At 41.1% G+C, this 24,330-nt stretch overlaps 1 protein-coding gene and 1 non-coding gene across 2 annotated transcripts; both read right to left on the bottom strand.

The window, feature by feature from the left end:
* Positions 1–5,592: 5,592 nt before the first annotated feature.
* Positions 5,593–8,319, bottom strand: LOC149286090 (protein ABHD15-like). Its single transcript, XM_089494425.1, has 3 exons — positions 8,286–8,319; positions 6,820–7,609; positions 5,593–6,109 (listed from the first exon to the last, which is right to left on the bottom strand). The coding sequence occupies exons 1-3, from the start codon at positions 8,317–8,319 to the stop codon at positions 5,593–5,595; spliced, it is 1,341 nt and encodes a 446-aa protein (XP_089350551.1).
* A 2,792-nt stretch (positions 8,320–11,111) lies between these two features.
* LOC149286089 (small nucleolar RNA SNORA35) lies at positions 11,112–11,241 on the bottom strand. Its single transcript, XR_016277696.1, has one exon. It is a non-coding gene; the product is annotated as a small nucleolar RNA SNORA35 (small nucleolar RNA).
* Positions 11,242–24,330: the final 13,089 nt, after the last annotated feature.

Genomic DNA, 24,330 nt, shown 5'->3' with positions numbered 1-24,330 from the left:
TCCAGCAACCCTTCATACATTCAACTAGTAATGTTATTGCTGGTGCTCTTGGGACTGCTGTGCTGAGCATTCTTAAAATATTCTTTATTGGACTCAAAAACCTGCCAAAATAAGTTTTTAAAATAATATTGCAAAATTTTTAACCCCATGTTCTCCACTCTGCTTGTGTCATGTTGTGATATTTGCTACTTCAGTTCAGTGAAATCATAACTTTTAATTAGTAAAGTACAAGTCAGTAAGCATACATTAGAGCATGCTATAAATTATGCAGCTATCATGTAAATGCTTCACAGTCATTGTACAATTAATTGGAATGTATTTTAGCCAACATTTTTTTGTTTTTTTTAGTGCACGTGGTTGAGGGTGGTATTACATTGTCAGTGTTAATTATGCCGTTTTGGACAATAAATAACTTTTGGAAGGCTTGTCTAGATTAGGCAGTTGGCTTGTGGGTCATCTTTAAGGAGGTATGTATGGTTGTTATGTATGAACTTTCAATTTGAAACGCCCAATTTAATCACCGCACTGTTCCTAGTAGAAGCAGGACTGGCTTACCAAAGTGATTAATATCATACCTGTTTCTAGGGCTGCCAATTTTCCCCCATCTGGTTGCATGAATAAAACACCGTGCACCGTGTTAGACGTGCCAATGCACGGGGAATGTGCAGAAAGTTGTAGGTTGCCAGAAGCTGTTGTGTTCAGCTGTTGTGTTCAGCTGTTGCGTGAGATAAGCCTATTGTGATGTTGCACTTTAAAGTTGCTAATGTTCTGAGAGGGGGAAAAAAAGATAGTACTACATACATACATAGTACTTATAACTAAATCAAGGAACCAAGCCATTTTAAAGAGTCACATGCATTCTGCTTCTTATAGTAGTTTCTTTTGAAATCTTTAATATTTACATACATGCTTGATGTTGATATATTGGAAGTACCATAAATACATTCCTGGTTTCTAGCTGCCATTATACACTACACTGCTCTGGTTTTTTGGCAACAGTAAAGTATTATTATTTTGTTTGATTGTCAAAGCAGCCGTAACGTCCTTGGGGGGTTATTACGATTAACAGGTAACCTTGTTCCACATCTTGTGTAGGGGCCATCCACCTGAAACGTGTTGTCAGTGTGGCCGTTGTTCAGGAATATATCTAACTTTGCTACAAGGAGAGGTGTTTACAACACAGGCAGTAACATCAGTGCCTTGATGGAAGAAATCTCTTGTACATTGATCATTTGACGGGTTCTGAACTGAAAGTCAGCAGACTAAATGTAGAGGTCGCCAGGAGTGTAGAAAGTGTTTGGTAGGAGGATACAATGTGTACTTCTCTGGAGTAATGTCCAGGGTTTGAAGTCCTATCTTTGCCACTTAGCCTCAGATTGCGCATGATTGCAGTTTGGAGTTACTAGAAGAGCTGTGAATTATATGGGAGTGTAATGCAATGTAATACAAGCCATATGTTTACATGTATAGTGACACATACATTAGTTAAGCCAAAATAAAAAGAAAATGTCTAGTCCATTTTCCATGAGCTCCAATACATTTTACTGCATTAAGTTGGAGCATTCATAGTTTTAGGGACTTCTGTGAATTACATCCCCACCTGGCTTCATCTACTGAAACCAGGAAGCATCAGCATGTTAACTTCATTCTCATTGACGTCATTGAAGCAGCAGCCAATCGCATGTGTGCTGGCAAAACATAATCGTTCACATGGGATGCATGTGATTGGCTACTTCTATTTCCATTGATTCCAGTGGGAAATCGGCTTCCGTGGAGTAGAACGAAGGGGGTTGTACGAAGCTTGGTTAAGAAGCATACCACGGTATGCTCCCCGCTTTTAGCAGAGGCAGCTGGGGGAGGAGTTGAACTAAAGAACGCCTGCATCTGTTTGCATGCATTTAAATGTACTGGAGTCCGTGCATAATTTACTTAAATGTGCATTTAACTTAAAAATAGGGCTGGATTACTCAATTGGGGATAGTGCAGTGATATCACAAGTGGAATGTCTACCCCTGGTCAATAGGGAAATTAGAAACTGAGTTGGTCAACAGGGCATGTGACAGTTTTGTTGTTTTTAGTACCGCAATATATTTTGCCTATCGCTGGTTCCCAGCAGGGGATAATTTACCTGTCGAATAAGAGGACGGTGAGAGGGCAGCAAAAACACTGGTGTAAATAAAAATAATTAAAAAAGAATTAGTGCATATTACACAGATATATTGACTTAATAAATTGTAAATGCTAGAGCCTTTTTTATTAACACTTAAGTTGCTAAACATGAAAGAAATCTATTTATAAGCGTACCCTTTGCCCATTTCAGCCAATTAAGAGGGACTTATATTATAGGACTAATATAAACGTCTAATTTGTAGGCTCATATTTGAGACGCTGGGGTGGGCAGTGGGTAGAATTGTGTATATTGTACATTTTAAAATTGTTACTTGTATTGTGAAGAAGAAAAGGTCAGAAAACAGTAAAGAAACAAGATGCTGTTGTCTAACAAAACAATTAACTCAAATTCTAACATTGTTGCTACCAAATAATTGCCTCCCTTACACACTTTTTTTCCTTAACATTTTCCTTTATTGGCAAATATACAAATTCTATAGGGAGGGGCCAGGAATGCATTGCGGGTCAGTTTATTGCTGAAAAATAAGGAATAATAATCACTAATGCTTTGAAAATAACCTTTTTTTTTTTTTTTAAGTAATCCCGTAAAGATGATTCGTTCTTATGACCGTAAACTGCATTTTCTTTTTCTTGCAATGCGTTCCAGGTGCTTCTGGCAGCTCTAGTTAAAAGAAAACATGCAATTTATCATTTTATTTTTTATTTTTTTTATTATAAAATTGTTGCATTCGAGGCTTATTTCCAACCCCAGCATGTTTGAGAATTTTTATTTGCACATTTATTTGTAGAACTTATACGTATGAATATATATATTTTTTTTCTTCGTTTAGAATCTCTACACCTTTTCATTCTATTTACCCTGTACACTCCCACTATCTATCATGTCTTTAGTGAAGAAAATGCTTAAGAACTGAATTTTATAGGGAGGATTTAAATGCACACCCGCAGGCACTGCCAAAAGAACCCACAGTTAGTGGTAGTGGTCTATATATTTTTTTTTTTTATTTTTTTTTTGCACTCATTCTTAGCCAAAATCCTATTTCACTTTTGCATTCATGTGACCGTTTGCACTTGAGACAGGCGAAGAAGCGTCAGACAAGTATTGACAGTTTAAAGAACTGTAGTGTGATGGATTTAAAACATTTTAATGCTCAGGGCCGTTGTGTTTAATATACAATATTGTGCGTATGTCTGTTTTATCATTTCTCCAAATTTTTATTTATAGTCATTCATATTATGTATGCTGCTAGCCCCTTTCCATGTTTTATGTGCTTGCCAATGTGTTTACCCACTTGCCCCGAAACCTCTCTGACACTACAATAATGACCACTGTTGCTGAATAATCCATTAGGTATTTGTCAATTTCGTTTTAGTTTCCCGCATGAAATCCATATACTAAAGGAATAAAGCAACACAATTATTCATCGGCGGAGGCTTCTCCTTTGCACGTGTTTATACGGGCTATGAAGAGAGTTGGTGCTTCCTTTTGTACCTGTGGAAGCAGCTCCAGTGGGCTTACTTGGGTCGGATATGGGGGCCACTCGGATTCTTTTGCAGTCTAAAAATAGGTTGAATGATAGAGAGATACTGTAGATGTTTTACATGCAGTTTTGAGGAGGAGAAAGTTACTAGGATAAGGAGTTTTTTTTCCCCTTTTTTTTTTTTTCTTCAATAATATTTCTAGAAGTAAAAATGCTATTAAATCAGGGCCTGCATATGATTAGTTCTGTAATTTCCAGGTTAACGTGTCAGTTTCTCAGTCGATAATCAACCACACTGCCGTGCCTTATAACCTCTGCATAGCAAAAAAAATAAATAATATTTCTTAAGGTCATGATTGTAACCATGTGAAGACACTCGAGTGTCACTACTTAAAGAACCAACAGGTTCCATGTTTATATCTGCCAGGATAGTCATACAAACCCTGCGTCAGGCTTGGGGCAGAGCTCAGACTTGGCGACAGCATTGAAACCTTTACATTATGAGATGGATCTGGCACTCTTTTTGTTCTTTTTATTTTTTTTATAGATATATAAAACTGTTACAACTTTGCCATCAGCAGAAATTTTTCTTGATCAGCCATGCATGCTTTGTAACGACACGAGCGTATATTATTGTCATTTAGCCAGCACGAACAAAAAGACGTTTTTGCGCGTTTTAATACACAAAGTTCATTTTAGGTCTTTATGTTCCGGCAGAGTGAGGTCGCGAGTTGCTTAATTCTGTGGTATGTAAAGGCTTAAAGTGACTTGGCTATGTAACATAAAGTGTGCTTTGTTTTCGATTTGCTCTGACGCTTCTGCCGTTCATCATTATATGACTAGTGAATGCAAAATGAAGGACTTCCTTTAAATGAAATTGATCAGCACAATTCCAGTATGCATTTCCATCCCATTCGGCTGCGGGTGTGCATTTATCTGCGGTGGGGTGCACTCGCCCCACCGCTTGCTGAGGTCTTGTACAGTGAGGTCTCTTGTACAGTGTAATGTCAGTATTCTGGTATTCCTCTGGTTTTACAATATATTATATAACTTGTATTAATTGTATAGACTGTGCATTTAAAGCTGTTACCAAGTTGTCCGAAAAAGGGGAGAAAAATAAATCCTATGTAAAATTTTGTTTGTAATTATCCTTTGTATCATAGCAAAGGAAATGTTAAAAAAAAATCAGACAAAAAAAAATCAACTGTAATAAAGTAATTTTAGTACACATGGAGCGTGTGTTTCTTTGTTTTTTGTGTAATACCATTTCTTGAATAATTATACGTTTTTTCATATGAACCAAACTAAGACACAACTTGCCCCTACTATCACACCAACAAATAAGAGAGAAAAGGGAGATAAATACACCTAAAGTTAAAATGTAACTTTTAATATGAAGGCACTAAAAAGGTAAGGAAAGAGCACACATTATTATTTATTGCTTTATATAGCGCCATCAAATTCCGTAGAGCCGTACAATGGGTAGACGGAACAGGTAGTATATAACATAACAATTTGGCTTACAGAAACAGGTGAGGAGGGCCCTGCTCAAACAAGTTTACAATCTAGAGGTAAAGGGTTAAAACTGCTAATGTATTTTACCCAAAGCACACAAGCTCCATACCGGAGGTGAAAGGTAGTTACTTGGCCAATTAATCCAGAATAGGGGGAATTATATCTTCCATGCTAAGCAGAAAAGCTGAATTTTTTTAAATTTTTTTTATTGTAATGATGCTTAGGCTTGGTGGATTTAAGCCCCACCCCTCTTGGTTTTAACTTTGTGTTAAGGGTTAACTTGGTGAGGCATTTAAACCTACCCCTTTCCTTATGATATGTATTTAAACAGAAAAGCAGAGGAAGTAAACCTCATGCTCGTGGAACGTTCGTAACAGAAGTCCTGCAGCAGCTGGAGGGCCGCAGGTTGGACGCCCCTGTTAATATCACCAAATCTGTTTATAAATAAAGAAGCCTCGTCACCTCACTATCTAGTGTATGACCTTTTCCAGCTAAATATCTCTTCGGGGTCTGTGTGCCGAGGCCGTCGTTGCAGTGTAGCTCTTCTCAGCCTACCAATCATGTTTGAACTCTGACGTCTGGACTGTCCCCTTGTTTTCTCTTCTACACAGAAAAAATCTGTAATGGATCTGAAGTAGTGTAAAGTAACTTCGTGACTCCATGATTCTAATGACCCAGTAAGGAAACCACAATGTCCTCCATGATGTGTCAATAAAAGGAAAAAATAAGGATTAGTCCGGAAGAGCTCAATGGGAAGAGTGGCCTCTGGAAGTCCTCGAATGGGGTCATCGGTGCTACAAATACATAAAACTGGTACAGCAACTTCATCCACGTCACGAAGGGGGTCGTTACGCTCCCAGTAGCTCTCCCAGCTTATGCTGTCGCTGCTGGTCGGGCAAAAGAAAAGCTTCTGGAATTCTTGCAGGGAAGAGCTTCGAAAAAGTTTATCAGTTGGAAGAACCTCTGCTAAAGCGGTGGAGTATCTGCAGTGAACAAGACAAGGGGGAACTCTATTAGTTACTTTACTAGACTATTTACCCGCCACACCACATATAAACACGCATGAAGTGATTAAAACTAAGGGTTTTTTAATATATAAAAGCCTTTTGATTGAAAATAAAATAGTAAACCGCTGAAAAGCTTTAAAATACAGATTTATTTATTTTTTTAGCGGTCTCAGAATATATGATAAAATATATATTTTATTTGAGAAGTAATAGTCCCAACTTATTCTTGATCGTGATTTTTGAATCGACTTTAACAGAGTTACAGATACCAAGCCTGGATCGATTAAAAAAAATGGAAAACTTTAACTACCGTGGAATCAACATAAACATCGGTGTCTAAAGTCCCCATTTCTGCCCTTTGTTCTTTTCCTTGTTGGGCTAAAGTTTCCGCTAGCAATACCGTTAGGAGGGGTATTCCTCGTGTACAGTTTTGGGCGAGTTTAATTGGTAAAGTGCACTTCTGTGTGTGTTTTATCAATACTAACGGGTCCCTTTAAATGCACAGCTAATTTGGACGGTTGCGTCCTGCGAGTGGGTCGGAAAGTAAAATGCTTTAGGAGGTAGCAGAAGATGCAAGGTGGGTTGTTATTCGCTTGCATCCCAGATAGCAGGGGAGGACAACTTTGTGTCCTGTAGGCAGGCCAGTGTTCTATGGTAGGTCTGTAAAGGTATCTCTCTGGACTTACCTGCTAAGAAAAACTTTCTGATAAAGTAGCAGAGCCCATTCATAGAAACAGGGCAGACCGGTCTCAAACCATTCCTGGCAGCGGAACACTGGTGATATACTGCAAGCGGCTGTGATATAGCTGGATGACCCACACTCTCCTAGATAGGAGAGCAGGAGTCCAGAACCCAGACCCTCACTAACCGCAAAGAGCAAGGACGATGGATGCTTGAAACGAATGTATGTGACAGCCTCTTTAAGGTCAGCAGGATCTCCAAAAGCTTGGAATTTTGGACTGGTCAGTGGACAGTCGTTTTGGCCTCTCTGGTTAAAAATGACTGGGTAATAACCTTGTTCTAGGGCTTGCAGAGAAAGTTTCTGTAGGTTTCTGGTCATCTTCCCAAATGAATTAGGAATTAGCAAGAGAAGAGGTGGGTTGACCACTGTGTTTGTACTTCTTCTAGGTCTGGAAGATGGTCTTGGGCCCACCACCCAGTCCAAAGCAACTATACCTCCATCGGTCATCTGCAAATGGTCCCTGGCCAACTCCAGTATTCTGTCAGCTGGTAGCAAGTGTTGAATAATTGTCTGGAGATGTGGCCAGTTCTTCCACCAACAGGGATTGGAGTCCAGATAAGACAACCGCTGGATATCTCTCCGAAGCCAGTTGGCAAGAGCTGACGGCTTACAAATCAACTGATAACCCCCAGGCAGGGACTCCCAAGTGCCTCTAAAAACATCTCCATGAGCCTCCTCCTCTTCATCTTCTACAATACTGTCATCCCCTTTCCTTTTGGTCCAAAATAATGTTGCTAAAAGAATAAGCAAGATAATTACACACAACAAAGCTATAGAGCTCAGATAAAGCACTGAACCCATATTCCTCCCATTTCACAGCACTGATCTGATATTCTTTCCTGTTTTGTCTTTGAACCCTTCATCAATGCCAATCTTTTTTTTTCTCAGTTACTTAGCAAATTATTTATTTAAGGGTTCAGCCACCTTCTAGTTGGCTTCAGGGTTTTTGAAAAGGTTGAGCTGTTCCCGCAGCGCACTGTTTAAACACTGATTCATGTTTGTGTTTAGATGAAGCCTGCCGTTCCCTCCTCCGTGCCAATGCTCCGCTGGGCTATGACCTGTTAGAAGTGGTAATATTTCCATTAATGGCTTTTATTGAAAGAAAGCACTTCTATTGTCTTTAGTGGAACGCGGTTACAAACTCAGGATACTCGAGGACAGCCAAGTGCTGCGAATATGTGCATGAAGATCGTGGGGTCAGATTACCATCTGTTATAGCTTCAGAACCAGAACAGGCAGAAGGAATATATTCGTAATAAGAGGACCTTAGAATGATGAGGATCAATTCATTATATGTTCCCTCAGTCTCTGATAATGGTACATAGCGGTAAAACACGGATACAGCATGCTGGGGCGGCTCGCCTAGAAAGGTATAGACTCCTATAGTGGGGGTGATCTACCTTCAGGTACCTGGCAGAGGGGCTACACCCCCAGTAACTGACATCACATGACAATTTGGGAGGGCCAAAAAAAAATATAGAAATATTGTATCTTCCCCCCTCCCTGCTAAGAGACCTCTTATGAATGTAAGTAAATGCCCTGGTTTTTTGTTTTGGTTTTTTTTTTACAAAACGTCGCCGCGCACAGTAACCTAAAGCCTGGAGAATCAGAGCGCACGAGCCTGGTAACGCGGGTTTGTGTTGGGTACGATAAGTTAACGTTACACAACGTTCTCCGGCGCTGGGAAAGTCACAATACAAACACTCTGAAGGTCATGTTTGAACGCTCAACTATAACATGAATAGACGTAAGCGCGGTTAGATAACCAGCAGCCATCCAGCACAGCTGGACCACAACTCCCATCATGCCGAGAACCATAAGAACAGTTCATGGATCACATTTTGTTGAAGATACAGTCACAGGAGCAGAGATACTCTGTACAGAAGGCTGCCGGAAGTCAGCGTGTGTGTGTGCATCGCATGCATGTGTGTGCATGCGTGTGCGCATGCGTGTGCACAAGCGTGTGTTTATCGGGGAATGTGACTTTATGAATTAACGTTGTTGTGACATTAAAGTGGCTGTATATATATATATATATATATATGTATGTATGTGTGTGTGTGTGTCTATGCATGGATAAGCCTTGGGTTTTTAAGATCTGTTCACTAAAGTAGAAGTTTGCTGGAGAGCTCAACATTTTAATTCAATTCAAAGAGTTTTAAAGAGAATACTCAAAGAAAAAGCGTTATTTACTGAAATCGTTCGGTATGAGCTATTCTGTGATTTGATTCTAGTATTACGGTTGGGCGCGACTGTTAACGCGTATTTTAGGTGCCCGGTTAATGTACTCTTTTGACGTATAGGTTTGGAAATGCTATTTCTTGGCTTTGTCAGTTTGTGAAACCCCATTATACGTTTTTAGCATTAAATAATAAAAATGCTGCGCAGCTTTAGCAAAATCGCAGCCAATGAAACATTCAAGCCGCTGCTAACGGATAGAAAAACGAGTGGTGTAAATGTTTACCAATATGAATTTTAATATTATTTATGCATGTTCCCTGCCATATTTTTCAGCAGGATAAATATTTACATATCGTTACAATGTACCGAATAATCACGAACCCCCGCCCCGCCGCACAGCGCGTTATCGTACGGGTGTACAGCCGTTCGCACGTGCGTTGGGCAACTATTGGGTTAACAATATAGAAAACATTCTCCACGGGCTGGATTTCGTTCAACGTGTGCGGGCGGGACCGGCTTTATCCAATCACCGCAGAGCTGGCGAGTTGTTTGTTCGCTGATTGGTGGGGATTTTCCTGGAACGCAGGCGTCACGTATGGAGCAGGCCGTAGTCCACGGTGTGGGAATTCTGTGTAACCGAGATGTGGCATCTGTGTGCCCGCTGCCTGCTGCTCCTGTGCACGGTGCTGGACTCCGGAGCTGTGTGCGATAACGGACGGGTGAGTGCCGGGTCCAGCTGCAGGCTTGTTCTCGTGTAAGACTCACACAGCAACCGGGACTATAGGACCGGACAGAGAACTGACAGAAGAGTAAAGCAGTCCTAGTCCAAACTCGCCCAAATAAAGTGCATTGCCGCCAATAGGCGCCTGTCTGATAACCCGCGACGGGAAAGTCTCTCTAAGAATTGAAGTCTTGTAATTATGTACAAACAAGCGAAACTGCGACACAGAACGTGAACATCAACAGCTGACCCGAGTGTGTACAGCGATGGAATCCGTATACTGTCAGTAACCAGCAGTATACCTGAACAGTATAAACGGTTCCAGGGGCAGAAAGAGTGTCCGCAGGGGTAACACCCGAGGACGGGGCGAGGGGTATTAATCCTCCTCCAGATGTGCCGGTTTCGGACAGCGACCTGTTCCCTCACCGGTGCCGCTTGGGGGTCTGTTAGTTGGGTAACGGTGTGTTAATGAACCAAAACACGAACTTTAACCCCTTCGTGACAAAGGCTGATTTTACTTTTTGTACCCTTCGTGACAATGGCTGTTATCGTTTCTGCGGTGTTTGTGTTTAGCTGTAATTTTCTCTTAACCCATTTACTAAACCCACACAAGTTATATATTGTTTTTTTCAGGACAAGAAGGGCTTTCTTCAGACACCAAAAATTTTTTCATATGATGTAATTTCCTATAATAAAAATAATAAAATATGACGAAAAATTTAAAAAAAAACACATTTTCTCACTTTTATTTGAAAAATCTTTTATTCATCATAAAAAAACTACTGAAAAAACCTGCTAAATAGATTCTACTATTTGTCCCGAGTTTAGAAATACCCAATGTTTTTATGTTTTTTTGCTTTCTTCTACACGTTATGGGGCAATAAGTACAAGTAGCGTTTTGCTAATTCAAAACCATTTTTCTCTGAATCTGGTAATTCTGTCTCTATGTGGTATTTGGGGCATCTTTGAAGCCAGCAAATTAAATTTACCCCACCAAACCATATATTTTTGAAAACTAGACACCCCAGGGTATTTTAGATGCTGATAGTTTAACCCTTTCCATGCACTAATCCTACCACCAACCCTTGTCAAAGTTTGGGATAGTAATTGTTTTTGGTGTTTTTTTCACATACTTTGTACTTCAGGTGTGAAATTACAGCTCCTGGTATATGTTGCTGTCACACAACACCCAGATATGTGTCCAGCAACATCTCCTGAGTACATTGATACCCCACATGCATGGGTTTGTCAGATTGTTTGGGGGCAAAAGGGCCACATTTGGAACATGAGCAATTCAAATTCAGTAGGAATTTTACATCTGGGTAAAGAAAAATGCTTGTACCCAACTATCAGTAGGGACAGGTTACAAGAAAGCCTGGCCTATCTCCAAGAAGGGATTTGATCTAGCACCTTAAGTGGTCCCTCATGCCACGGAATGGACACAGGGTTCACTTGACAGTGCAAATAAAAATGCTTAAAAATGGTGGAGCAAATAAAAGCTAAAAAACAGTAAATGTAACAAAAAATTAAAAAAAAATACAAAAATGGAGCAGGAACAAAAAAAAAATTAAAAATGGGAAACTGTGTGATACAGCTTGAAGCAGTCACCGACACAGAGTGCAGGTTTTCCAGGGCAATCTGGACAGTAAAATGTGGTGTCCTTTCTTTGCCCCCTGCTGTAGCATACCCTGCATCTCTTTTGGGGATTCTGCTTCTTTGCTGTAGGGGGGATTTTAAAAATAAAATGGGTAGCCCCAATTCTGTTGGTTCCCATCACTACTTGGGGACCAGGTGCATCACGGTACAAGATACCTGAAATTACTTCGAGCTGAAACTGCAAAAAAGACAGCTTCAGCCCAGTGTCTGCTTTTTTGTGCAGCAAAAAAGCGTTATAGGTTGCAATTTGCATTAGATAAATTGCAACCTTCTTGTACCAGGCCTTTGTCTTCCTCATAATGAGGTAGGGCTGTAGGAGTTGATCTGACAGATCAACTCCACCCATGTTCTTGTTATAGGCCCTGATGCACACTGGCTTTGTAGTGACCCCAGCTCTGCCACGGACAGAAACCTCCACGGTTCTCTCATCGTGGATGGTGGTCAGCATGCACACCTCTTTTCTGTCCCTGAACTTCAATGCCAAAAGCTCCTCTTGGCGTGGAGCTGAGGTCTCCCCCTTTCCTAGCCGGGTTCGTACCAGGCGTTGTGGGAAACCCAAGCGGTTCTTTTTTATAGAACCGCAAGCTACCGTATCGAAACAATACAGCAGCTTGAACAAAGGGACGCTTGTATAGAAGTTATCTACATACAAGTGGTAGCCTTTGTTCATAAGGGAATATTAGGTCCCAAACAATCTTGGCACTGGTGCCCAGATGATCTGGGCAACCTGGAGGGTCAAGGTAGCTATCCTTACCCTCGTATACCCGGAAGGCATGAGTATATCCTGTCTCGCTCTCGCAGAGCTTATACACCTTCACTCCATACCTGGAGCGCTTGGAAGGAATATACTGCTTGAATCCCAACCTTCCTTTATATTTCATTAGGGATTCATCCACGCAGATATTCTTTCCAGGTGTATAAACCTCTGGAAACCTGGCAGCGAGATGGGTAATCAGGGGGCGGATTTTGTACAGCCTATCAAACTGGGGGTCCTCCTTAGGGGGGCACAGGCTGTTGTCGCTAAAATGCATGAAACGAAGAATCATTTCATACCTTTGCCTAGTTATAGTTTGGGCAAAAATGGGGGTACTAAAGATGGGGCTGGTGCTCCAGTAGGAGCGGATGGAGGGCTTTTTTATAATGCCCATTAACATTGTGAGTGCCCAGAATTTAAGAAATTCTGGCACGTCAATGGGAGTCCATGGCTGTTTTGCCCAAAAAGAATTAGGGCTAGCAGCACGGTGCTGCTGGGCATAAATGTTTGTTTGTGTGACAATGTCTCCCAAGACATCGTCTCCCAAAAAAAACTGCACAAATTGCAGTGGAGTGAATCCTGTAACATCAATATTGATGCCAGGAATTCCAGAAAAAGGAGGGATAGCTGGCTTGTACCTATTAGGCGCTACCCATGCCTCTGGTGCACTGCCACGACTACGTGTGGTAGGCGTCCTAACAGCCACAGATACATCACTAGATGTATCTGTGAACTGACCAACGTCAAAATCTGACGCTGTATCAGTGGCCTCAGAATCTGTGGCCAAAAAGGCATACGCCTCCTCAGCCGTATACCGCTGCATGGTAAGAATTGCAGCAAAAATAGTGGGGAAGGAAAGGGTTAATGGCTATAATAAAAAATAAAAAAAAACCTAAAAAAAAGTAAAAAAACATGTAAAAAAAAAACAACCCAAAAACAATTGCCACTATGCAAGATCACTGTTTATGCAGTGATCAATGGCAATGAAGGGGTTAATATTATATGGGTGGCTCTTATAAGAGCCTTTGGATCAATATATATATATTTTTATTAGGGAATACCTGAAATACCAGAACACACCGATCTGTCTCTCTCCCTCACTAGAAGCAAGTGAAGGAGGGGGGCAGATCCAATACTGATCAAAGGCAATGTTTAGAAAACATTGCCTTTGATTTATCAAATCATGATCACTCTTATGAGTGATCTGACCACTAGGGGTGTTATTCACTGGATGTCCATGACATCCAGCAACACCCCCCCGATGATGTCAGCAGGCTCCGCCCCCCGGCTTGATGGGCGCCGCCATCTTGAAACACCGCGTGTGTTTCGAAGACACCGGCACCGGGAAGGTAAGTTGAGCATTTAGGAAGCGATCGCGAGTCGCTTCCTTTGCTAAACAGGTGTTGCAAAGATGCCTCGATACTGAGGCATCTTAGCAACACCAGCTAAGCAAAGGAAGCGACTCGCGATCGCTTCCTAAACCCGTTTTTCGGCGGCGGGCGCCGCCATGTTTGAAAGACGTGCAGTCTTTCAAACATGTTTTTTTTTTGCTCCTAGGAGCGATCGGGGGGGGCGGGAATGTTTTTTTTGGTGTTGCTCAATGCCTCGATGTCGAGGCATTAGAGCAACACCGTTTGAGTGAAAAAATCGATCACGGATCGATTTTTTTCACCCGTTTAAAGACATGCCGGTCCTGGCACGTCAATTGTCATAATCGTCACGATTTTCAGTGACGTGCCCGGACCGGCAATTGTCACGAAGGGGTTAAATATTATTTATTTGAGCCATGTGGTCATAAAGCTTCTGAATGGCGTGTATCTCTGCGCTGGCGGCTGCCGCACGTACACGCGTGTTTGCATGCTTCACGTTAAAGTTGCCGCTGGGATCCCCTGCATGTATTTGCCGTCATGTTTCCTGCGTCACGGCTCAGGCTGCGGCGTTTACATACGTGTTTCTATCCCGGATCCCAGCTCCTGACTTGTTTGTCTCTTACAGTTTAACATTGATGTGGACGTCCCGGATAAATCTGCCTACTTGTGTGCCGAGGAATACTGGCCGCCCCCCGAGGTAACCGACCACCAAAGCGTTATAGTAAATGGCTCTTTATCGCCCAAACCCCTGTGTGTTACAGGGTACCGTTAAAGTCACACTATTAAGTTTACCGGCCCCGGTTTGTCTTTCACTCTTTTTATCTTGTAAATGTTTGATTAGTTTTGTTTTATGTGTTACTTTTCCTCTTGCATCCAACTTTTTTTTTTCTTTAGTCCGGACGTTGGATATATATATATATATATATATATATATATATATATATATATATACTCTGAGTAGCGGTAGGTCAGAAATCTGTGATGATTCCTCCCAGGTTACTTAAAATCCGGCACATTCTGACGTTTACAATTCCTATTTGGGTTTGTAAATCTCTCGTAAAAAGTTTTTGCTATTTCCCCCCCAATCGTTGACTTCTTATTCTAGAATTCCATTGAAATAGCAGCTAGGAGAAATCAGCCCACAGCTTTCCAGCCGAACTAAACGATCCTCTGGCTGAGGGTGTTCGGTGCTGTGGTGTTGAATATAAAGGATAGTACGGCTGCTGTGTGATCCTTACGGCTTTATCTCTGTTTCTCAGGTGCTTCCGAGTATATCCAAGCGCTACAAGGAAGAGGTGAGAAGGGTTTTCCAGAAATGGCCTTTGTTCCTGTTGAGTTAACACCCCATTGTGTCATTTCGTGGTTCACTTTCTCCAAGGATATTGATGCTGAAATACAATTAGTATGTTTTTCTTTTCCCACTATGCTCAAAAATGGTGAAAAAAACACTTATGATTGTATTTTCCATTTTTTATAGTTGTATTTTGGCGTGAACTAATCTGTTCTTGTAAATACTTACTAATAAGTTGTGATTATTAACCACTCTCCATCCATGATAAATACATGTTTATAGAGAAGGTATACATGGAATAGTACAGTCTTTCTCATATATGTAATCTCTCCGTAGAAGTAATTGCTGGTGATTTGTCATTGATGGTGATAATCGGCTGTTAATGTGTATGTGTGTGTATATATATATATCTATATATATATATATATCTTTATCTTATAGAACTCCTACCACGCCTGTATGGACACCAAGATAGAGTACACGTCCCGTATCCCGAATAGGTGGGTGACAGCAACTACTGATAAGGCTGGAATGTATATTAAGGAGCATATGGCAGCGTGACAGCGAGGCGAATGACAGTACGTTTACTGCCTGGCATGTCCTGCTATTTACTGATTAGATGATTACCACTGTGTGACACACAAAGGGTTAAATGATGATTCCTATATGTTTCTATATATATATCTTGAGTTACAGTCTAAATGACAGGGTCCAAATATTATAAAGTCTATGCGAGCAGTAAAAGTACAGAGCATATACCTTCACACAGTCAACCGAAATCGGTATGGATCAGAACACACGCTAACGTTCAAATGTTTGGGGTCATATCTAGCTGTGACATAACTACAAAAGGGTTTTCTAACGATCAATTAGCCTTTTAAACTAAAACTTGGATCAGCGAGCTCAACGTGCCATTGGAACACATCTACGGTATGTGGATATATACAGCTCATTGTAGTAGTATGCTAGTAAAAAGTGATACAAACACAACAGAAGATAAGCTAAACCCCAACAGGTGATAACAGTGAATGTCTTATCTGAATAAAAGTCCAAAGGATTAGAGTAGTTATTTGCAAGGCGGCGTCTTCTCACATTCTCTGCTTGGTCTCTGTGCTACGTAATCATTTCTAGACCTTAACGGTTACTATAAGAACCTTTTATAACGACTGCTCAGTAACAGCATGGCCTGTATGTATATCACGGGTCTGTCTTAAATTCATGAATGCGTTATTTTACATAAAATGTGATAGCAGAACCGTTCTGCTATCCTGCTCATTCCCCTGATCGAAACGTAAAAATCCAAAGGCAGAATGTAGCGTGTCGGGGGGTGGGGGTCGGTGACAACACAACAGAGGGACTTAATGATGCCCTCCTTTACGGTTTGCCTTTATTTCCTCGGAAATAATTACTCTTATGTTCTGTTGTTATTGGGGTTCATATGGATATGTGTGTTCTTATGTTAAAGTGGGATGCACCGACCAAAATGGGCCAAGTATGGAGAGTACATCTACTGCCCACCCCAACGATGGGTGCACAACCTCATGGTAGGTCCCTCTGAGGGGGTAGCATGCTTTCTGGTAGTTTCCATGTGACTTGGTATTTGTCTGTAAAGTGTAGTATTTATGTATCAGTTTGGACCAGCAACAGGACACCGGTATTTGTCCCTTTCGCAACAACTGTTACTCCAAATGATTTCATGTTGATGAGTCCTATTTTAATATAAATATCCTGTAGCAGAAATGCAGTGGTTTGTGCAGATTCATAAATTTTTTGTTAATTTGCGCACATCTGCAATGTCGCCTTCTTAGAACATGCACAGATCAGTCTGCTTCTACGCTGTGTTTCTATAGCATGCGGCTGATATCTTGCACTTTAGATTTTCATGCTGGGTAATGCTTGAGAAACGTTGAACGTGTAGAGAGCTTCTTTCCTTCGTTTGTTTTTCCTCATCCATTGTATAATGTATATTTCACATTTTCGCTAAGGTACTTCCTTAAAAATATTGTTTATACACCTATTTTTGTAGGTTTTTTTAAATCACTTAGTGTCCTTTATGTTGACTATAATTGTCTGCACACCATGCAATTTCACCTCTTCGTTTTCTAGAAAGGAGGGGTGTCTTTCCTATATCACCCCTGTGTCAACCCACAACTGAAGGAAGAATTAGCCAAAGTGGCCCGATCCTCCATGTACAAGCATATCATCACCCCTCTAAAGAGCCTCTCAAGAGATCGGGTACATTTGTTTTGCTTGCCATATGCTTAACCTCTTAACGACAATCCACGTACATGTACGGGCTGCCGTTAAATAGCTGCGTCGCCGCTTTGCAGCATCCACGGAAGCCTCACAAGTGAGGCTGACCGTGGATCCGGGGAGGAGGGCCCTCCCGGAAGAAAAATGGCCGCCGCCGCACCGATCAAAGATCGCGGCGGCGCCCGGCTAAAGCAGCTTAGGAAGCGATCGGAATTGCTTCCTTAGCATAAACTGTGTTGCTGACATGCCTCGATATCGAGGCATGTCGGTAACACTACCCCCCTATAGCCTTGTGATTGCTCCAAAGAGCAACCACAAGTGCCATCCTGTAAATGACGTTGCCGTCATTCACAGGATGGCATTAACAATAGAAAATTAGTTCACAGAGGGTCTATCCAGACACTCTTGAGAACTCTCGAGCTCCTCCAGGAGCAGTTACTGCATCCAACCATGCAAGGTCAATGGAGCCCAGCTCACTGAGTTAAAAAAAAAAAAAAATATTGTTCAAAAATGTTTAAAAAAAAAATAAAAAAAATATGGTAACGTAAAAATCCCCACTGTCACCAAAAAAAAAAAGTTTTTAAAAAGCAAGTCCTAAAATTCTTTCTTTACAAAAATTCCAGCATGGAAAGAGTTAAAATATTGGCATTACAAATGCCCATAGGGTGTCCCGTATTAAAAAATGTATGATTTGATGGGGTAAATTGAATTGGCCGGGTTCAAAGATGTCCCAAATATGGGACATGGGGCAGGGGATCAGATGTCTAAATGGCATCAAAATACACACCTCACAAAGGCGGCCTTTTACCTCCCAAATAACCCAACAAACCCATGCATGGGGGGTATCACTGCGCTCAGGAGATGTTACTGAACACATATTGGGGTGTTGTTTGACACGGACATATACCAGGAGCGATAAATTTATACCTGAAGTACGACGTGTAAAAAAAATGTGCTACCATAAAGTTTCACAAAGGCTGGTGGTAAAATTAGTTCATGGAAAGGGTTAAAATACCAGCATTTGAAATACCAAAAACCAAAAAGACAAATAATCAACAGATGGAATGTTGAGATTGTTAATTTGCTTTCCTGGTGTCTACTTATTTCAGCCCATTGCCTTGGCTGCATGGTGTGCGACGTTGGAAATGTCTCGCTTACGCCTGAATGAGGTTAGGGACTGGCTGCAGGCCAACGTCTACCTGCAACATGATCGTGGAAAGAATGGCTTTTATCAGCACCTGCTCATCCAGCCGTCATTGATGATGTTTGATAAAGACGCACGCTCTGGAAATCACACAGAGGTAAGATCCAAACCCAATAGTCCCAATGTTTCAATCATTTCTGCCAATTCTTCTCCTTGCAATTAATTTTCAATAAAAGGTTTAAACATAGAAAAATGTTTCCCCATCTACACAATGAAAGGGGCCATCCTTGTCAGTCCACATCTTTGTACATAGCGGTTAATTGCTTGGGTTCATGAGTAGTGCCTCAAAAAAGCCAATATACTCTTAAAGATCATTGAAATTTGTATCCATAGAAAATATGTGGTCTTTATGGTTTTTTTGGAACGTTTCTCAAGAAATTCTGTTCGACCATTTTAATAAATTTGAGTCCTTCACCTTATCTCTTATATGACTAGGTGTTGAGCAATTCCTTTTTAAACCTTGGCAAATGGTTCAACAAAGCTCACCCGAAGAAGAGGAGAGCAGTTTCCTTCCGTGGGTCTCTGTTACCCATCACCCCTGTGGCTGAAGTTACCACAAAGCAGTCACAGAATGTATTTGAATCTCTCAAAACAAAACTTGGAATTCCAAACCTATCAGACGCTGGTACTGTAGTTTCTTCTACTACAAAAACTGAGCATGTAGAACCGGCCTCTTTGGCAGCTTCTCCTACGCCTGAACAAGAAGGTCATCTTGGAGGTACAGGAGGGAGCATTCAGAGCACAGGGTTTAATAAGACTGCTGATAGCAGCATTCCTGAGCATCCAGGACTGAAAGATATACCAGTCTTGGGAAATAATTCACAACATAGTAACAAGGAGTCACCTCCGATAGAAAACCGTGAAAATACCTTTGTCAAGTTTGAGGACAACGAGGAAAGACTGTTATCATCTACCCCAAGTCAAGAATCGAATGCTTCTAAATACCTGGACAATCGTGTAAACACGGTCCAGAAGGACAATGTTGGAAAACCAGATGTTGGAAACTCTGAAAAATGGACTGACCAACCTCCGAAAGACTTGCCAACTACACCTCCAAAGTCCTTGGAAAACAACATGGGAGCACAGAAAGAGTGCATATGTCAACACGAGCCAACACCACCTCCGCCTGCAGCCCAAAAGAGATCTGGGACTGGACTGCATAAGTCTTCTGATGACTACTTGCTCACACCTCGTTCAGAGGATGCAGCCTGGGCTGCCGCTTCTTTGATCTTCTTATTTGTATTATTGACCATTTGCGTCCTTTACACACAAATTTATAAGAAGTTCCGGAAGAGCCAGAGCCTGTACTGGGCTTCAGAAAGGCACTCTGAAGAAACCGAAACAGTGGCGTGTGAGTAAATCTTTTAAATTAAAATGAATTAAAATAAATTGGTGGCTTGTGGTTGCTTTGGCATTGTCCAGCCATGAGCACCCGCCACTTGTTCCAACAAACGAATCAGTGCTGGAGGAGAGCATTAAAGTGCAGCTTGCAGGCCCCCCTCTAAGCCCTTGGTGTTTTATTATCAGCTACACTAAAACTCTTTATTGTATGTAAACATACACCTGTCAATCTGAGGGCGAAGCAATCTGTTTTAAATCAGATGTGGTAACATTCAAGGAAATATAAGTACTATAAGAAAATGACATCATAGGACAGTAATAAGGTTTTTTTTTTTTTTATCTTATCAACAAATATTTGGTATTCCTGACAATTTTAAATTTTAAGGGACTTTAAGACTACAGAGAGTCATTTTGACTTTCTAGCAGGTTACTCAAACTTAGTGTTATGTTTTTATTGCTTATGAAGACCAATCATTTATTAATAAAGCCCGTTAGGTTGTTTGTTGGGTATACATATTCCATAAACATATTTATAACAGTTTTTTGTGTTTGTTTGACAGCTGTTATTAAGAGACGATTAATACAAGGCCACAGCAAGAGGAAGAAATGGATCAGACAGAAGAAAAGCCCTGTGCTGCTGTATGAAAGTTTAAGCGAGAGCTCTGACTAGGACGCAGGGGGTTGCACTTTAATTTATGGCTTAAGTGATATGTGTGTGGCGTCCAGTGAACATTTGGAAGGTTTACATGCAGATAAAGATTATAACTGTGGGTGAAGTAACGCCACCATTCCACTGCAATGTCCATTTCATCACGAGGCCCCCTTTGATGTGATTCCGACATCGTGTGGAGCGATACCGCCGATTAAAAAAATGCCTGATGATCAATCCTTGAAACCAGCTTAGAAACTCCATGGGAACAGAAAACAGATGTGGATAGATTTCCAATCGTTTACCAGATTTATCCTGAATAATCTTTAATGTTCAGATCCAACCTGATGCTTTTTTTCTTTAAAACATATATTTTACACACAAAAAAAATAATCCGTGTGCCAGAGAGCTTTAGTGTCCATTTTATTTTCCCACAGCCTGTTTCAGAAAGCTTTATATGGAGTGAATTCCAATGTGCCATTTATCTCCGCATTGGGACTTTACCTCTTGCTATTTAAGAGTATTTAATTTTTTTATGTTTGTGGAAATGTTTTAAGCTATTTGTACATGAATATAGTTTTCTTAAGTGCCTTCAACAAAAAGTATATTTTTTTATAATTGATTGTTGTAATTTTGCAACGGCTGTTTTATCATTTGTGGCTTCAAACTCTAAATGCATGTGTGTGTCCTGTCCCCTTCCATGTGTGCAGATCAAGCTTTTCATTTTGTATGTAGAATTCTGCTTTGCACCCAGTGCAGTAAACCGTATTTTTATAGATGAGTTGCACAGTCAGCGGCACGTATGAGTTATGGATGACCATTATTCCTCCTCTACCACCACCAAACGTTTCACTTTACATTATCCGTTCTGGTAGGTGGCATCTGGCAAGCATCGATTCGTCCATCAGACTTCCACACAGCGAAGTATCCTTCATCGCTTCCGAGAACATGTTTACACTGCTGCAGAGTCCGTAACGATCTTCACTATGTGCTGCCGCTTAATGGCTGAGCTTTCGCAATAGTAGTCACTGAGCTCCTCTGTACAGCCCGCTCTGCTGCCAATGTTTGTCTATGGAGCCGGCTGCTTCATTTTATACACCTGTTTGTTAGCAATAGGTGTGGCTAAAGAACCAAAACTCAGTGATTAGGAGCAGTGTCTGCATACTTTTGGTTAGACTATGCTTAAGGTTGGGTAATCACATGTTACAGACACACAAAAACTTGATAGCTAACCGTAGTCCAGCTGGCTTGATAAGAGCTTTATGGTTAACCCCTTAAGGTCAATAGGCAGCCTCTAAACCCATTGAAAACAATGCATTTTTAGATTAAGGGGTTAAAGAAACTCCAGAGTCCAAAAAGCCTTTGCTATGAAGCATGGCCTATACAGTATCCTGGGTGAAAGGCGCGGAGGTGTGTTTATCGGGGCAGGGTAAGATGTAGGAGACGCAAACAGAGAGTTCTGGTAATTGAACAAATGTTTAATTCCATAAATTAAGGTCATCTATACCTTTTTGCCGAGTGTGTGTCTTTTTGTCTGAAATGGTAACATAACATTACTTTTCTATAGAAATACATTAATCGGGATTTATTTACTAATGGGAGAGTCGTGTCTTATTAGACATTCTTAAGGACCAACTCCAGTGAGCTGTAGGAAGAGCTTGGCTGGCCCTCTAACATATAGAGTTAAATCAGTGAGAGTTATCCAGTCTCATATTGAATTATACATTACCCAGGGCCAGCTCAGCCCTTCATAACAGATAGTGAATTAAAGTGAAATGTATTGCAGGACAGGTGTGGTTCAAACACTGGGCTACTTGATGCCCAGGTCCTTGACATAATTGTGAAACAAAACGTATTTAAAATAATAAGCTGTTATATAAAATACGGCCAGGAACCGAAGCGGTATTTCTGCACTTTCATGTAGGTTTCCGTGTCTCTTCTGTGATGCCGCTGAACTCCATAGTATGGGTTTCTTTATTTTAATAACTAGCTGAAGCCAACTGAATCAAAACATACATATTAACCTCTGTAAGGGAACATTACAGTAACCATGGGAACGGTCCTAAAATAACATTTTTCTATCCATAAAGAGACTAGTACCACTAAACCACTAATTATAAGAATGGATGAATGTTATCCAAGTACAATGTGCCACGTATGTGCAGAAGGGGAAAAAATAAAAAGCAACGGGGCAGTTTCTTTAAAATAACATTAAAAAACCACATGACAACACGTTACTGGTTTAATTTGATACAAATGTACATTATGCATCTTTTGTACATAAAACACCCATCACCAAGCGTTCATAGCAGTACAGAGTATGGCATGTGTTACCAAAAAGCAGAAACACAACAAAAAGAGAGGAAAAAAAACAGTAAAAGAAAAGATGTTTAAAGGTGAAAGCATTGTACTGAGAAGCTCACTAGTGGTGGCGATGTACATTTTTGAAGGAAAAAAAGAACGGAACGGTTAATTTTTTTTAGATAGATTACATAATCATAATATTTTATTTCAATGCCAAATTATTATTGCTGCCTGTGAATAGTCTTTTTCCTTATTTTCCAGTTGAAACCTCAGCCAGTATTAGCTGCTGGTTTGTAGCCTGGCACTGGTGAGACACATGAAGTAGTGGATTTATGAACAGCAATTAATATATTTTTTTGCACTAGCTGTTGGTACGATATATTAAAGAGCTAAATCTTCGCATTGCTATAATTCACAGCTCAGACGAGGCGACAAGAGTAGAAATTGGCCGTGAATATCAAAAGAAAGGCAATGTAAATGACAGCAGGGGAAGAACCATGCCAAGGTGCCATTCACCGCCGTGCGAGGCTATGGTGTTAGAGGGGAGGACATCAGAGAGCGATCCGGCTAGCGTCCTGCAGGCTATGGAGCGTCTGTATTGTGCTACTCTGTAGGGTAACAAGCTTGAAGCGGTTACACACCAAATACTTAAAACAATCTTCTAAGTTCACCCCCCATATCACCCCGATAACAAAAAGAGATGTTTAGAATATATTATATATATGTATATATATACACGCACAATGATTCCAGTGTAAGTTTCAGATTAGCCTCACTAGTTCACAATAACCCCATAACGCTTTACAATGTAGTGCAGAGGGGCGCGCTGGCTGCTCGAGGGTTAGTACTGCATGTCTTCCGGGACGCCAGGCGTTTTGTGCTTGTGCTCGATGAATGACACGGTCTGATAACACAAGTGCCATCCGCTTCATAGGTGCCTGGGGTGTCCGTGTCTTTCTTTATGCGAGCCGCTGTACTACTAACCAGCTTTGCTCCATGCGCTTGGTGACCCACAACGTGAAGACAGACATGTAGACATCACAACGCTCCACTGCATAGTTTACGTGTTCCCAGGGAGGCATTTAAAGGTGCAGTCCCAGAGTAAAGCTTCTTTCCTTCTGATGTCAAAATATCTGTATCGAATTCAGACATTCTCCAGCGATGCCTTCTGGGGGTTTCTAAAAAACGTGAACGTTCTTTGGTCCTAACTGTGAAATGGTGAGTTGGTGCGCATTCTTTTATGTCTCAGAATAGTAAGAACATACAGGGTTCTTGGTGCCTACAGACACGATGTGCTTTTTGAGCCTCGGTATATGCACAGCGAAGTTGAAAATACATTCTTGTCTAAGTACAAATAAACAAGAGTCCGGTGTATAAACATTACTTTTGGATAACAATTTGGCAATTGCTGTAAAGCATATTGTATCGTAAACCAACTAGCTGCACTCCAATGCTTGGCTGAACAGCACAAAGCCTGAACCATAAAGTTAACTAACTGATGGGAAGGGCCGTTTTGCGGCTTGGGACTGCACCTTTAAGCCTTCCGCTGACAAAGGGGACCAGCTCTTGATGGATGACAGGAGTGTATAAATCCATATCCCAGTCTGTGTAGGTTGCACAAGGGTATCCTGATGGCTGTGCACTTCCAGAAGAGTACAGATTAGAAACACATCACAGGCTTTAGGGACTTGATATGAGAAAGTGGAAGGGCCACCAGGCTTCTGTAGGGGG

The sequence above is a fragment of the Sceloporus occidentalis genome, unplaced genomic scaffold (assembly GCF_023333645.1).
Source record: "Sceloporus occidentalis isolate IW3139 unplaced genomic scaffold, rSceOcc1.0.p SCAF_72, whole genome shotgun sequence".
NCBI lineage: Eukaryota > Metazoa > Chordata > Lepidosauria > Squamata > Phrynosomatidae > Sceloporus > Sceloporus occidentalis.
Note: the sequence above shows the minus strand (reverse complement) of the source record. Positions and strands in the feature narration are given on the sequence as shown.

Bases quoted from the DNA above. Each gene is read 5' to 3' on its own strand.
- LOC149286090 (XM_089494425.1), bottom strand. From the start codon at position 8,319: ATGTCAGTTACTGGGGGTGTAGCCCCTCTGCCAG. The intron at 7,610-8,285 runs GTACCTGAAGGT...TTATTCTTTTAG, and splicing joins GGGTGTAGCCCCTCTGCCAG to CAACATTATTTTGGACCAAA. The intron at 6,110-6,819 runs GTAAGTCCAGAG...TGTTCACTGCAG, and splicing joins CAGAAAGTTTTTCTTAGCAG to ATACTCCACCGCTTTAGCAG.